The sequence below is a fragment of the Liolophura sinensis genome, chromosome 7 (assembly GCF_032854445.1).
Source record: "Liolophura sinensis isolate JHLJ2023 chromosome 7, CUHK_Ljap_v2, whole genome shotgun sequence".
Classification (NCBI taxonomy): domain Eukaryota; kingdom Metazoa; phylum Mollusca; class Polyplacophora; order Chitonida; family Chitonidae; genus Liolophura; species Liolophura sinensis.
The window spans coordinates 6,043,478-6,058,659 of NC_088301.1; the positions used below are offsets into that span (position 1 = coordinate 6,043,478).

Consider the following 15,182-nt stretch of genomic DNA (forward strand, 5'->3'; position numbering starts at 1 on the left):
AATGGATCTCTATCCTGTATCACAAAGGAATTCTCTGTCACAAAGAAATTTTCGATTAGCAAATGTGGCTACTTTATACTATGGGTTATCGTTAAGTCTTGTGTACATTATTTAGTGGTATTGCATGAGTCACAACCTGGACCAATACAATACCACTCCATGATTTGCAAAACAGGTCTAAATGACCTATTTATTATATAGCTGAACTTGTCTATGGATTTTCACTTCCTGTTAAAATAACGCTTTATATGCTTTGATGTTCGCTTTACTAATTTGTTTAATTTGGGAATAAATCTATACTACTTATACCAGTGCGTTGTGTGGGTATACGGTATACATTTCGTCAAAATGCTCAATAGTCCCACTAGCCCGAAGTGCGAGGGCAAATATTGATCTTCGATCATAATTGAGCCGAGAGAAAAATGCTAGCTAGATATTTTCGATTTAATTTGCAAGGGTGTAGAATTTGATTGTGTCAAAAATATGTTAGGGTATGTTTTTCCACATGTTGTTTATTAAAACTCTTTTGAAAAGTTATTGACTGATCCATTGCCAACGAATGTTGCTATTAGCCGGCACCTGCTCGTCCCTCACTCCGTGGGTATGCAACCAAGCGTTGCTATCCTCTGGCACGTGCATTCCTGATTTTGGTTTCCTGCTAAATGGATTTATGTGTTACTTTAAGGATCTATGCTATAAATCTTCCGAATCAGATGAGCATTGGGGGGGGAGGGGGTCCATTTTTTTATGACAAAGTTACGCTCCATCAGTTCAGTCTGGAGCGTGTGCAGGACATATTGGTAACAGGAATCCTACCTATCATCATATCGAGGGTCGTTTTGTAATCTGCTTGTATAATATCATGATAGCATTTTGATAATATGTACCTTTACAAATATTGATCACCGCCCTTTAATAATATTTAATAATTATAATGGGAATCGCTATGGAGACTTGAGTTATTACGTGATTTCATCAGGAAAAATGTTTGATCCAAGATGTAATGATGATAATCAGTAATGGCATGTTCCTGATGTCACAGAATCCAAGGTCACGGAAACCCTTTACTGGAGACTAACAGTAACCGTTTACTGTTTTCGTGATATGATACGTAAAGTAAAATTTCGAACATCCAGTGACACTCATTCGTTCAAGCTCGGCCTAGTAGTCTAAACGCAAGCGATCATAAGTTATCGCCTCGTGGTCGATGGCTGTTTCTCTTGAATGTGATTATTATGTGATTTTATTTCGGTTTGCTATCGCTGCACATCAGGTTTTGTGGAATAAAATTTGACCGTGTATTGATCTTTAAATATCTGTCTATGATGACAATTCTTCTCAAGCATAACAGTCTAATTGGGTGTTAGTCCGAATATCTTGACTAAAACTTGCAGCAGTTACTGTGATAAGCCTGACGACATGCTACAGTTCTAGCCAAAAGTCGTTCAATTTATTCATTAAGAGTTTCAGCTTTGTCGAAGACTTCGTTGGTCAAAATATTGATCAATATCAACTTACCAGGCACAAAACTATGGACGAGGAGAGAACGACTAAAAGTAGTTGGATGTAACTTCTGGTCAGAAAATTCGGACTACATATACGTGGCTGTATGATTGTCACGACTAAGACAGAATCTTGCTTGCCGTTTTGCCTGGAGGTATGTCAGTTACCTCTTGATTTTCTCAGAAGTCCATCGTCAGGTTAGAATAAAACAGTTTAGAGTACAGCTTTAAATATAAAACTAAAAAGAAAAAAAATAAATCCATGGCATAAGCGATCGTCGACGACCACAGTGTGACGTACACCGTTGGAGTGTGTACGCACAATCAGCCATCCATTTGATGTGCGTTGGATTGTATTTAGAGTGAGTGAGTGAGTGCTTGGGGTTTAACGTCGTACTTAACAATTTTTCAGCCCTATGACGACGAAGGAATCCTTAGAGTGCATGTAATGTGCCTCCTTGTTGCAGGTCGGATTTCCACTGGTCTTTTACCTATTGCTGCTTCACTAAGACGCCTTACCTAAGGCGAGTAAGACGCCCCGCCCGAGCCATTATACTAATACGGGTCAACCAGTCGTTTCACTATCCCATTTATGCTGAACTTCCTCTTTTAAGGCATTAGGTGTGACTCGACCCAGGATTGGATTGTATTTAGAGACCAAAGGCTTAGCATAATCAATATCAAATTAATATTGTGGTGAATCAGTATCATCCCAATCAACCTATTTTTTCTGTTAAAGATACCAATTTTAATTTAAAATATCGAGCGAAAACTTGCTAATTAATGTTCAATCTAAAAAAAAATTTGAAAATTGTACGCAGAGATTATTATGAGATAACTACCAGATAATTAAAATATGCATCATCTGAAATATATGTGATTAAATCTTTATTTGCAGAATCAAATAATGGATCATATTATTAACATTGAAAAGAATTTTCTGTATATCATTAGTGCCATATTACTAGTTTTACTCATTGGTTACTTTCTTACAGATTTCAATCACAACAGAAAGGCAACAAAAAGAGAAAAATACGAAGACGAAATAACCTGAAATGGTTTTCGCAGAAGATATATTTCTTTGGCGTAGAAATATTTGCGAAAAAAACCTGAGGAAAAGGTTTATAATCAGTCGGGGAACGTGTTCTTCAGTAGGATTTACACTTCAGTGCCAAAACTAATGTCTTTATTTTATTTGAGAAAACATCAACATTTGTAATCACCATCACAGCATGTTATGTGCACAATTGCCGTCAGCTTCTAAATTTAGTTTGCCACTGTTTACATATGCTAAGTTCAGGGCATGCTGTCTGCCTCTACCCTAGAATGTTCCAGAATACGCTCAGTTCGATGCCTGTTTGTTTACATCAAGTGTTCAGGAATTTTCTTATTCTAGACAATTCCACCAGGCTATATAAGACCTATGAAAGCAGGTCAAAGGGAGAGAACGGAGAAGTATTGAGAGTTTTGGATGCTTTCGCTGTGTATTACTTTTGTAGGCCTTTTGTGCTGAATTTTGGTGTCTTTAAAGCCTCTGGCTTTGTTATATCCTGTCTCCACCGAGCACTTGTTCAGTCTGAACTTGTATATTTAATTTGTGCTCTTGTGTACACAGTGCTTATTAGTACACGGACCCTGTCGGTGGAATTTTGTGTATATTTCGTCATACTCTCAGTTATACTGTGGATTTTCCCTCTTATTTCTGCATTTATGCCTGTATGGTTTTCCGCATTGTGGAATATATGCGTCCGTTTGGACTTGACACCGTTGTACATGTAAGTACTTTAGTATTTGTATAGATACTGCTATCCTTTCTTGTTAAACTTAAGTACTTTAGTATTTGTAAAAGTCTTATTATCTGTTCTTGTTAAAACTAATAAATTGTTGAAAAATAAAATATGCTGGTTTTGGTTACTTTTTTGTGCGGCTAAACTGTTGTGTATTTCGAACAAGCCATCTCTTTATAATACAGACAGTTTGGGTCGTAACACAACAACATAAATGTTTGTGAACAATCAGATTTAAAAGGGTATCAATGTTTTAGCAAATATTCACATTCAAAATTATTATAATATTACTTACTGTCATAAAGGTTGACTTTTAAAAGACTATAAGTCTATTTATTTGTAACATGTCGCCAACGCCATGTATTTACAAATTTTTGGTTGTTGTAAAGATAAGTAAACTTACATGGTCCGTCTTTACAATCTCCCTTTCTGTTATAGATCCTGAAGCTGTAGATGTTGTACTGTGTGTCCAGTGTCACCGTCCAGTACGCGGATTGTACTCTCTCTCGTGTGTGAGTACATGTAATTGGTGTCCTTAACAACTCTTGTTCTGTCCCACCGTCCACGGCGAGTTCGGATGTGTATTGCCTATAGATCGATGATTGTGTTGTGTTTCTCTTCAATGCCACATTCTCTGTTAACCAAAATATTAAAACAGACAACTATTAGACAGAACAGTTTCTCAGCATCGTAACGTTTGTTACACTAGAATTACTTTCATACAATAATATGCTGATAAAGACACCTAAACATTTGAACATGACAATGTCCGTGTGCCTGTACTATATAATATCATAAAAACAAATTGGCAAGATGTGTTCTAAGCAAAATAATGTTTTGTATATTAAGACTTTTAAACTCCTCCGTCCAAGTCGTAGTTTTTTGCGGAGAGTGTTCAGTGTTATAGCTCCACTCTAGCTATCAACATTAAAAACCGAACAATGGCTGATTTTGAAGTTCTAAAGCGGTCAAGCTTGTCTGGCTTTGTGTAGCGGCACACACGTTATTATCAGTTTATGCATTGTTACCTTTGTCACACTATACGGTGATGCTTACCTCTGGAGCAGATGGGACCATCCAAACCAAGGCTACAGCTTTCGGAACATTCACCTGTCTCTTGATCACATCCACTCTGACAATTCTTGCATAGCTGCCCGAAAACTGAAATTAAAGCTGTTTATCTATAAACATGCACAACCAAAAATTAAATGATAGGTCTACAGTGAAACGCTGTGACAACTGTAGTTCCACAGCATACCCTGTTGTGTAAAGACGTATTGTAGGGAGATCAGCAGCACGGCAAATGACCCAGGAGCCTCCTAATGCGGTCTCCTTGAGTTGAAGTCCAGGTCATGCTGTCTTCCTTTCTAGCCGCACGTGAGACGGTCTTCTCACAACCTATGGGTTGTCGCGGGTTTTCCCCTGGCCCTGCCCTGTCCCTCCCACCATAATTCTGACAGCCACTGTATAAGTGAAATGTTCTTGAGTACGGCGTAAAACACCCATCAAATTAAATAAATAATTTTATGTAGACAATGCTGACTAAACCAATATAGGTAAAGCGAACACGATGATATATATGACATACCAATACGATTTTATTGTAACCAATTGGGTACCTGTTATACATTCAAGGTAACCATATGGGCAGCTGTTATACATTCAGGGTAACCATATGGGCACCTATTATACATTTAGGGTAACTATATGGGCACCTGTTATACATTCAGGATAACCATGTGGGCACCTGTTATACATTCAGGGTGACCATATGGGCTTTTAAGAGTGTTCACATGTATATAGTTACCCAGTACATATAGGTACAACCCAATAGTTCTATACGGAAAAACGCTTTCGCTGTTAGTATTATAAAAGGCATCAGATTTGCATGCCGAGAAAGCTGCCTTAACATAGAGGTTTCTGTCACGTACACCATGTCCCGAATTATCGAGATACACTGTAGTGTACTTGAGATATTTGATCCCCAATGCAAGGAAAGGAGTGCTGTCTAATGTACTCTTACAACGCCTTGTACTTATCACCACCATGTACAGCAGGTGACTAACGAATGTTACACACATCGTCTTCATGTAATATTTATATACTTATTTCATTGGAGTTTTACGCCGTACTCAAGAGTATTCACTTATTAGACGGCGACTGCATTATGGTGGGAGGAAATTGGGCTGAGCCCAGGAGATACCGAAGACACAAGCAGGTTACTGACAGGCAATCCTTCGTAGGGCCAGAGAGGAAACCAGCATGAACTGGTCATGATTTAACAACGATGGTAAGAGGGGTCAATGCATGCACTAGCGCGGCAACGGATGCCTCTACTTCATGCAACAGATGTATAACTAAGTAATATACAGGTAAATACCACTTTACGTATTACTTACCTAATGTTATGTATATCATCATGAGAAACACTCTGCTGATCTGTGGCTTATGGTTCTCCATGTCTACCAGGAATCTTCGCAAACCGCCTTAGATTACAAAAAGTTATTCACCTCTATCCGGCGAGGATTTCCCACCATCAAGCTGTTCTCACGAAACATAGAATGTTTCTAAAAGTTATTATCTTCACATATACAAGTTCTAGCCATATGTAATTTAGGAAAATCCAATCGAAATGCGCAGATTCAATCATTAGTCCATCTGAAATCCATCATTAGACACGAGATAAAGTAGATCTAAGAGTGTGTATCGGTCCCACTGGTAAAGCGTTTTTGTCAGTTTTTAAACTGTTTGCCTGTATACAGACAGATATACGTGCTGAGAATCTGTATATGTGTGCGGCATTTCACAAAAGCATGCCCTGATGTCTTTGTGTTCACTTTTGTCGATATTTATGTCGTCGCACAAAGCGTATATCTACTATCGGCAGAATGGCAGATACTAAAATTACGTAAAGGGACACAGCCTGTATTCTTCTGTTGATCTTAATGTGTGGTGTATTGTTGTATACATCGTCAGTGCCCAAACTAAATGCAGATCACAGTGTTACTGAAACATCTTGAGAATGGCATTAGGCAACAAGTAAACACCTACATGTACCTGGCCTGGCTATACTGTGCTCTATTGAGATATTCGTGTCACTAACCAGGAAGTCACGCGCCCGTTGTATTAGTTATATGCAGCTGAATAGATGCAAAAAGAATGAATGTGTCTGTTACGCATGCGCAAATTTACCTCCAGCTTTAAACCATAGTGATTACTTCATACACAAATTCCCTTCTATAACTATATGTACACGACTTTCAGGTTGGTTGTAGCTGCAACTTTTAACACTCGGCTTTAGCACACAGAAAAGGTCATTCTGGATTCAAATACCCATGGTATGAAGGAAATGTCAGCCTACAAAACAGTGTATGATTTGCAGATTTACTGTAGGCCTTTCATGTCTACCTGTAAGCACCTTGTTTTTCGCCATGCTTTCCAGACGTATTTCTGTCTGGATAACTTCCACCAAGTGTTAGTCTGTGGTGAGGTAATCACTACAGAACGTTTAACGAATTTGTGCCGTCCCAGGTCTACTGACACAAAACAGGATTTTAGGGAAACAGTCCATTAACAACAAGAACAACACAAATACCATAAAGTATAACAACCTTCTAATCGATGCGACTGCTGTATTATATGTAGGTGTTTTGCCCATAAGACTTTTCTTATGTGCTATCGTTTCACACATACCATTCATCAAGATCTGGAGTTGAACACCTGCCCCTAATCAACAAATGCTTTCTGTCTCTAGTCACGTTTCATTCCAATAAAACATTTACATATTTACATGTAAGAGCTGCTACATATGTTAACACACGTGCTCTTCATGCAACTTGGTCCAAGATTTTCCTTCAAATAAAGTACTGGAGCAAGGATTGGACAATATCTCCACAAAGACATTATAGATAGGGAATACATTAGAAATGTCAGCTTTGTTTTGTTGCAACAAGTAGCAGGAATTTTGTTTGTTTTGGATTAAACATTATTTGCCCAGGGTCACTACCCATGCCCAGTGGCACTACCATGGTGACATAAATGGTATCATTTTATTTCCAATAGTTATAAACATGGTGATCGTGCTGGGTATGTTGGTTTATTAATTTGTTAGGAAGAGTGGTAGCTGTGTCACGTGCATATCTGTACATATAAACTCACCAATGTGTGCAGCTGTACTTTGATAAACTCCTTATTCTTATCCAAGTTTTGTGATGCACAATTATACACTGCCAATCACTTACATTGTACAATGACTCACAAATCATTAATTAGACACAATTTTATCTCCTGAACATTGTATTCCAGATAGTTGAAGTACCAATTAACCATAAAGAGCGCTAAGGAACGCTTTTGCAATTTAAATTTCAGTTTTATTCAGACAATGTTGAGCCATTTAATATACTTTTTTTTATACAATGACTCACAAATCATTAATTAGACACAATTTTATCTCCTGAACATTGTATTCCAGATAGTTGAAGTACCAATTAACCATAAAGAGCGCTAAGGAACGCTTTTGCAATTTAAATTTCAGTTTTATTCAGACAATGTTGAGCCATTTAATATACTTTTTGTACTAGCATCATATAAAATTATTATAAAAGGTTTTTTTCAAAACTGTCTGTTGGGTTTCAAACGCCCAGTTCTTTGACTTGGTTCCGAATTGAAGACATTTACCCCGAATTCTGCACTGACTGAATAATATGGACACACAGATATTATAATAGGCTGATGTCACACCACATATTTCTTTACTGTTACTTCGCGTATGTTTAATATTTAGACGAATTTATGGGAGGTTAAAAGTTGTTACATATAGGCGTTAAACCCAAGTCAAATATATAATTAAAAAGTAATAAAAGAAATTATGCAAGTTCTCAGAGCCAATTAAAATATGGAACCACGAAAGAAATTATTATTTTGTTTCATCATTTATTGATAATATTTTACACCACCTACATACATATTGTATAATCTCTCCTCAGCTTGTACAGTGAGAATAATATCAAGGTGGAGGAATTGTTCCAACTCATGGTGGAATATTTTCTGAATTCCTCAAGTATGTCAAGAAATGTGGATTAACCATGAAGACAAAATGCTGCGATTGAACATATTTGATGCTGATTTTGTTAAGATTTTTGTTTTCCGACATATTTCGTAAAACACGTCATGAATAGGCCTATAATTCAATGTCAGCAGGGGAAGCCAGCGTGAGCTGGACTTACATCACAGTGATGTCTTTGGTAGGGGGCACCCGGAAATATGCTTCTGTGCTAGCACGCTAAACACTCGGCCAGTTTAAAATTTTAAGAAAAGTACATGTATATAAAAAGGCTGTGTTGAAACTCTCCGATGTATACAGCCAGCCTACATGTCAGGCAACAAAAGAAAAAAATTAAACGACAGATCTGCCGCATGCAGACCGTACATGACAATTTGTGGTTAGTATTTTGACCAGTTTTGTGAAATTTTGACTGGATAGGCAAATTGAGAAGGCTTGAATCGAGTTCTATTAATAAAGCCTTTTTGGACAGATCTGTTATATTAGTCCCAAGACATAAGTGTCATTTATTGCACAGTTGAAAGGATAACTTCCACGGTATACGGGATAACTGAAATGGGCAAAACAACCTCATTGTTTAAGACCTGGAACTCCAAGCCATACGCTGTTCTGTCTCCATATTGTTCTACATCATTGAATAAAACTGTTAATATGTGTTAATCAGTTAAAAATATCCCATATTGTGGCATGCCCAACGCTAACGACGGCTTATGTCCAAAACATTCGCAACTGTTTATCGTGGATTATCTTGATCACACGGCTCTACCATTAAACTCAACGGCTGTTCTGACGAATGGCTTCATAAGGGTGTTCTTCTACCGAATTCTGGTTCCATGCACCATACATCCGTTCTGGCTCGGATATTTCATTTCTTTCTTCAACTTCCGACGGAGCTGATCTCTCCTGGGCTGCAGCACTGTTTGGTTCAGACTGCGTAGCGCCGCCTGTTTGTAGGTTTCGCTGAAACCTCCTCCTGAAAAATAAGCAATTAAAAAATAAGTGACTCAACGCTAGAGTAATATAAAAAAGACAAATCCTAGGTTGGCAAGCAGTGCATTACTTGGCTTGTAGTGAATTATAGACATTGTGTGCTAACAATACAATGTATTCATTGTTCTACAACATACTTTGATTAACTATGTATAACTATGTAACTATGTATGTATATGTAGAATTTAGAGGAGCTTCATCTGTTCATTAGTAGCTCTTTCTTGCCTGATAAGATAGCCCCCGGCTTTTCCCAAGACGCACTAGATATACACCCTTACCCTTATAAGATATACTGGAGGTATAGATACTTGAGGTACATCAGGGGTGTACCATTGAGGTATAACATATCTGATCTGAGGTGTATGTGAGGTATAATGAAGGTGTAACTGAGGTTCTGACAATTATGCAAAGTAATACCTCCAGTACACCTAAAGTACACCTCAGTGCAGGTGTAACCTGGGACAAGTAGGTGAAAAACTGAATGTCTGAGGTGCAGAGCTTCGATAGAGAACAGCTGCAAAACACTTAGATTTTGGCTGAATAAATTATGGATCAAATTGTAAGTTGTAATTATTTGTTTACAGTAGGCCTATCTGTAAATCTCAGCTGGTTTACAACATCAACAGTGATATACATTTACACGAGGCTTCCTAGCTGATTCATCAACATTTAGTACTACTCCTTTTCCGTGAAATTTAAAGTTTTTCGTGTGCCCACACATCGTTCAAATCCTGCACCAGAAAGCATCGGCCAGTGCATAATTGGGTTTGTTTTCCCACAGCCTAGACATGCACATTGTTAGGGGCAGTCATCTTGGAATAATCGAGGGGACAATATATTTATGCTTGCTCATTGGTCAATATTTGCCAAAAAATGCGAAATCGGTATAAGGTGTGGAAAAGGTTTGTATTCATTTAGTAAACAGTGTTGTTTTGCACATGCATAAACATTTGTAATTTTGTAGTCACCTTTTTCTTTAAAATAAAATGTGAACATCACATTTCTTATTTTAAAACTGTCCAAGGTTCTAAGGTGTACCTGAGGTACATCATTCAATTTTTTGAACTTTCAATGTTTCTGAGTTTTACGTCAGGTATATCTTCTAACTGTTTTTTTTCTCAAACTTGCTGAGGTGAGTTCTGAGGTATATCTCTTTAGTGCTTATATTTTTCAGACTTGCTGAGGTGTCTCTGAGGTACATTATCTCATACTCAAAAAAGGCTCTTTCCTGAGCAATATCTGATGTGTATACATGTGGCTGGGGTATACTTGGGGTACACCTCATCTATGCCTCACACTCCTTCACAAAGTGAGATATGGTAATTAAGTTAAGTGCAAAGGGTTTTTTTACTCTTACTCCACCCATATTAAGTGTAACCATGATATACGTGAGTATTTGTCACAAATTTTCAAATTTGTGCTTGACTAGCTCTGTTCCGGCACTTACACATTTTCAAATACTGTGTAATTATCTTGTAAGACAGTGTTATATCCCTCCCGGCCATTGACCCTATCGATAATTCTGGAAATTTCTGATAGTAATAATCATTCATGATTGATTATTTATCTCAAGGTACACGAGTTTGGTCAATATATTTAATGCTATGAACTATGGAATTCCCAAACATGGTATCTTACATGGTACCTTACATGAATATGTGAGGACCACTGTAGCTTTTAATTTACACTTATGGGAATGAAAAGAGATCTACTCATTGTTTTAGTTCAAGCCATTGTCTGAGAAATTTCTTAGGTATGTTTTAATTAAGATATTGTGTGTATTTTCCATGCAATAAGGATTATTTTGAGTTCAGTATATACAACATATAGTTGACTATGAATTTACAGAAATATCACATACATCAAAGTCAGTTGGATAGATACAGACACATATGTAATGTGAAAACATGCACACCACATTGAGGTCTTCAAGAAACGTTTAACTGTGTCTAACACTTATCGCCACTAAAGTACTTACTGAAAGCTGGGATTGAACCCTCACCTTGTGTATTGAAATACAGGACCAATCAGCCATGACCCGCTCTCTATATGAATAATAACATACATGTATATAAACATCTTAAGTGGTGATGATGAGTGGGAGGCTTTTCATCTGAAGACTATGTACAAGAATCTGTAGTTAATGGTGAAACAAATCAGGTTTGAGGACTTCACTGGGTAATTGTATTTTTTTTTATAAACTGTGATTACGAAGAATGTGTTGGCTGTGTGTAAGCTTCTGGGTATACTGTGAAACTAAGATCATGTCTCAGTGACTTTCAATTTTATTCTAAAATTCTCAGCTTTTTAAATTTCTTTTTTGATCATGAGGAATTGTGTTTGATGGAATTTATTTATTTGATGAGTGTTTCATGGTGGTACTCAAGAATATTTCACTTATACAATGAGAGCCAGAGATATGATGGAACATAACCAGTACCGGTAGGCCTACAGCCTGATTTTTAAACCCACATCTGTTCATAATCATTTCCATTCATCGTCAAAACTATTTCATTTCCTAATTATAAAATTAGCTGATATGACGAAAGAGAAATTAAAGTAAAACAGTGCATACTCAGTAAAATGAAAGCCACTGAAAGTATCACTAGCAAAGATCTATATATATTTGTGTATGGGTTTGCGCGTGCGTGTGTGTACGTGTGTACGCAATCGAATCTGTAGAACCTCTTTGAAAGCCTGGCAATATGGCTCACTGAGGCTCTGGTATGAGGATGACTGAGGAGATTCCCGCTTAAGTGTTACGTTATTGGTTGGATGACACCGTGTGGTCTTACCAGTCCATCTATGCAAGCTTCCGTCTTTAAATGGCAGAACAACTGAGAGAATAGACAGCGCTTTTGTAAAACTGATGGAGATTTTACTCCGCGCTTTTGTGTACGCAAGCAGTAGCTTAGTGGTTGGAACTTTGTTGAACGTGGGAATATTTTTTGGACATTTTTGTATGTTCTGAGAGATAAATCGGTGTAGTACTCAACGACACCGGAAGGAAGTGGGCATTCCCGATTGGGGCGTAGAATGGACTGTCAAGTTGCTCGAATTCTGTACTGGTGCGAGCATAATTTGGATGCATGGTGTTTTCGTAACTTGACCTTTCCTAACGCGATACTCTCGGGCTGGATGAAATAAAATTGCCGATGGAATCTCCCAGACTATAACATTCCAAGATGAATGTGTGACAGGAACTTCAAATTCAGAGCGAGGCTCGTTTTGAGACGTTCGATTCTGCCAGAACTTTTTCACTTCCTTGCACTGTGCATAAGGGTAGACAACTCTGTCTATTTGCCTATTTTCCTCCGTCCCTGCCACTGTGATTACCTTCTGCGTGCATTAATACAAATTTACGACAACATCATAGCCAATATGCTAATCTAGTCGGCATGAATTGAGTCGATTTGAACAAACGTTTATGTATGAAAAATAGCTAACAACAAGTAGGAGTTGGTCGAATAGTTTCACCAAATGCATAAACATACACTGCATTTATTTCATCTCTTTTCCTGATTGGAGGATACCGCACTGCCCGAAAAAAAATATATCGACCTTGTGCAAGAGACTGGGGATATTTTCCGGTATATAACTTACAGATTTCACCTACAGAGTGAGTACAATTTGCTTGTGATATTGATGAAAGGCAAGTAGTATCCATCAATTAAAACAACATTAAACGCCTCTCACAGCGGCCTTGATAGTTAGTCGATCTCAAAGCCCCAGGAAGTTTCATCTTAATGTTGTAAATTTCCAGTGGGGGGAGGGGGGGGGGGGCTTGGGTTGAACTAACAAAACGATTCAAAGAGAGGCATCTAGACCGAGGGGCCTCTACCCACTATCACACTCTAGATTGATACCTATGTGGTAGTAATGTAGAATAATAATGATTGTCGAATCGAACAACAATGGAAAAAAATAACAAACGTGCATAAGATAAAGGTAAAATATGTTTAACTGTGCAACTCTCAGATGACTATATAAATACAATCATAGTTCCAAACCGACTGGGCATACGGTAAAACATTATCAGACTTACATCAATATAACAATGACAATGACTCCGATGACCAAAACAACGATGATTCCAACGGCACTGCCGGCAATGACTCCCGTGTAATTCGGAGGGTTTACGGGCAATTCTGAAAATATAAGACCGATTAAGTCTGTAATAAGCAAGATTTGGATGGTAATGATATTGGTCTATTGTGGCAGGGTTTTCACTTGCCTGAGTTGAATTCATTATCGGTGATCAATCTGTTGAATTAGTTTTTATGAGCACGTAAGTGTAATTCCGTTCCGTTGATGTATAATGATGGCTTGACGATACTGTAAATCAATATACTGGCAATATGTTACCATATGTCTCAACAAACAACGAGAATGAAGACTAACAAGACAATATGCAGACAATGGGAAAACGACACTTGGAGGCAGAATGCGTCCTTGTTACCTTCAAGCATGGACAAAATTGCTGTGTGTGACTGAAGTGCCTTACACAGTCGCCGCCGATTCTTTCCGCGTAACAATTACGAATTGCGCAATGTATAACCGATCACATATTTGTCAGCTTGGCTAGCAGTTGTGAGCCACACTCTCGCCAAGCGTATGAGTGGCAAGGTTAAATTAATTTTTGTGATCGGTAGAAATTAATTTCAGAGTTATTGTACTCAGTTGAACTGATGATAAATTAACGGCCGATATGTGATATAACGATCTCTTGCCAGGACTTCGATAAATTCCTACTTTTTAAGCCTTTACATGAGCAGTTAGAATAAAACGCTAAATGATTTATTTGATTGATGTTTTACGCCGTACTCAAGAATATTTCACTTATACGACGGCGGCCAGCATTGTAGTGGGAGGAAACCGAACAGAGCCCGGAGGAAACCCACGACCATTTGAAGGTTGCTGGCAGACTTTCCCACGTACGGCCGGAGAGGAAGCCAGCATGAGCTAGACTTGAACTCACAGCGACCGCAATAGTGAGATACTCTCGGGTCATTACGCTGCGCTAGCGCGAAACACTAAATGAGGTAAATTGACAATTTCATCGCTTATGTGTGACCATTTGTCAAATATCAAACTGCCATTGTAAGTCTTCTATTATAGTGAAGGTAAAATATTTATAGACGAAAACCAAAGAGGAAAACACTTTTCACATGGAGCACTTGAAATACCTGATTTGCACCAGAGCTCGTAATACCCTTCTGCACATCGTGGTTCTCGGTCGGGACAGTGCCCGGATGTGGTGTTACAGACAGCGTTTCCTTCGGCACAGAAGCCACAGGTTTCTTTACAATCCGGACCATAAGTGCCCATGGTACATTCTGCAGCAGAATTTACACAACTTTTATTCGAAGCTTCGAATATGCAGACTTGTCGGAAATATTCAATATTTCTAATAATATAAATAATAGTCAGGTGATCAAAACCATTTAAGGAGACAAGTTTTTAAATTGTTTGTACGGTTTAAACATATTTCAACTGACCATCCAAACACCAACTGTTCGGCAGTACAGGCAGGAGTAAAATACGACTACTCTGTATATAGTCATAATAACTACTACGTGTACTCCGCCAAAGTAAGAAGATTAGGGCCTCTGTGTCTGAGCGGTTAGTGTGTTAGCATAGACCAATGGCACAGAAGCCTCCCGCCGGTGCGGTCGCTGTGAGTTCAAGTCAAAAGGTCAATAAAATAATAAAGAGATTAAATAGAAAATTCACATTTTTACAGCAAAATCGGCTTTGGGCAATAAGGCATTTTGAGGGTGGGGAGGTGGGGTTGGTAGAAGGAGACAGGGATACTAATGGGAAATGCAACAGATACGGGGA

At 38.1% G+C, this 15,182-nt stretch overlaps 2 protein-coding genes across 3 annotated transcripts in view; both read right to left on the reverse strand.

Annotated features, from left to right (window-relative positions):
• Nucleotides 1-6,172, reverse strand: part of LOC135469903 (multiple epidermal growth factor-like domains protein 10) — a 31,896-nt gene extending 25,724 nt beyond the window's left edge. The window contains exons 1-3 of the mRNA XM_064748541.1: nt 5,689-6,172; nt 4,346-4,450; nt 3,693-3,923 (exon numbers count right to left, since the gene is read on the reverse strand). Of these exons, the coding sequence (XP_064604611.1) occupies nt 3,693-3,923; nt 4,346-4,450; nt 5,689-5,749 (397 nt within the window). The 5' untranslated portion in view covers nt 5,750-6,172. The remainder of the gene's footprint in view (nt 1-3,692; nt 3,924-4,345; nt 4,451-5,688) is intronic.
• A 2,910-nt stretch (nt 6,173-9,082) lies between these two features.
• LOC135471203 (uncharacterized) lies at nt 9,083-14,674 on the reverse strand. 2 transcript variants are annotated; one of them, XM_064750324.1, is made up of 4 exons: nt 14,528-14,674; nt 13,387-13,489; nt 11,344-11,386; nt 9,083-9,324 (listed from the first exon to the last, which is right to left on the reverse strand). In XM_064750324.1, exons 1-4 carry the CDS (start codon nt 14,667-14,669, stop codon nt 9,277-9,279), a joined length of 336 nt encoding a protein of 111 aa, XP_064606394.1. In that variant the 5' UTR covers nt 14,670-14,674; the 3' UTR covers nt 9,083-9,276. The 2 variants fall into 2 exon arrangements, with proteins under 2 accessions (XP_064606394.1, XP_064606393.1); XM_064750323.1 differs by lacking the exon at nt 11,344-11,386.
• Nucleotides 14,675-15,182: the final 508 nt, after the last annotated feature.

Bases quoted from the DNA above. Each gene is read 5' to 3' on its own strand.
- LOC135471203 (XM_064750323.1), bottom strand. From the start codon at position 14,669: ATGGGCACTTATGGTCCGGATTGTAAAGAAACCTGTGGCTTCTGTGCC. The intron at 13,490-14,527 runs GTATTTCAAGTG...TTATATTTTCAG, and splicing joins CGAGCTCTGGTGCAAATCAG to AATTGCCCGTAAACCCTCCG. The intron at 9,325-13,386 runs GTAAGTCTGATA...CTTATTTTTCAG, and splicing joins ATTGTCATTGTTATATTGAT to GAGGAGGTTTCAGCGAAACC.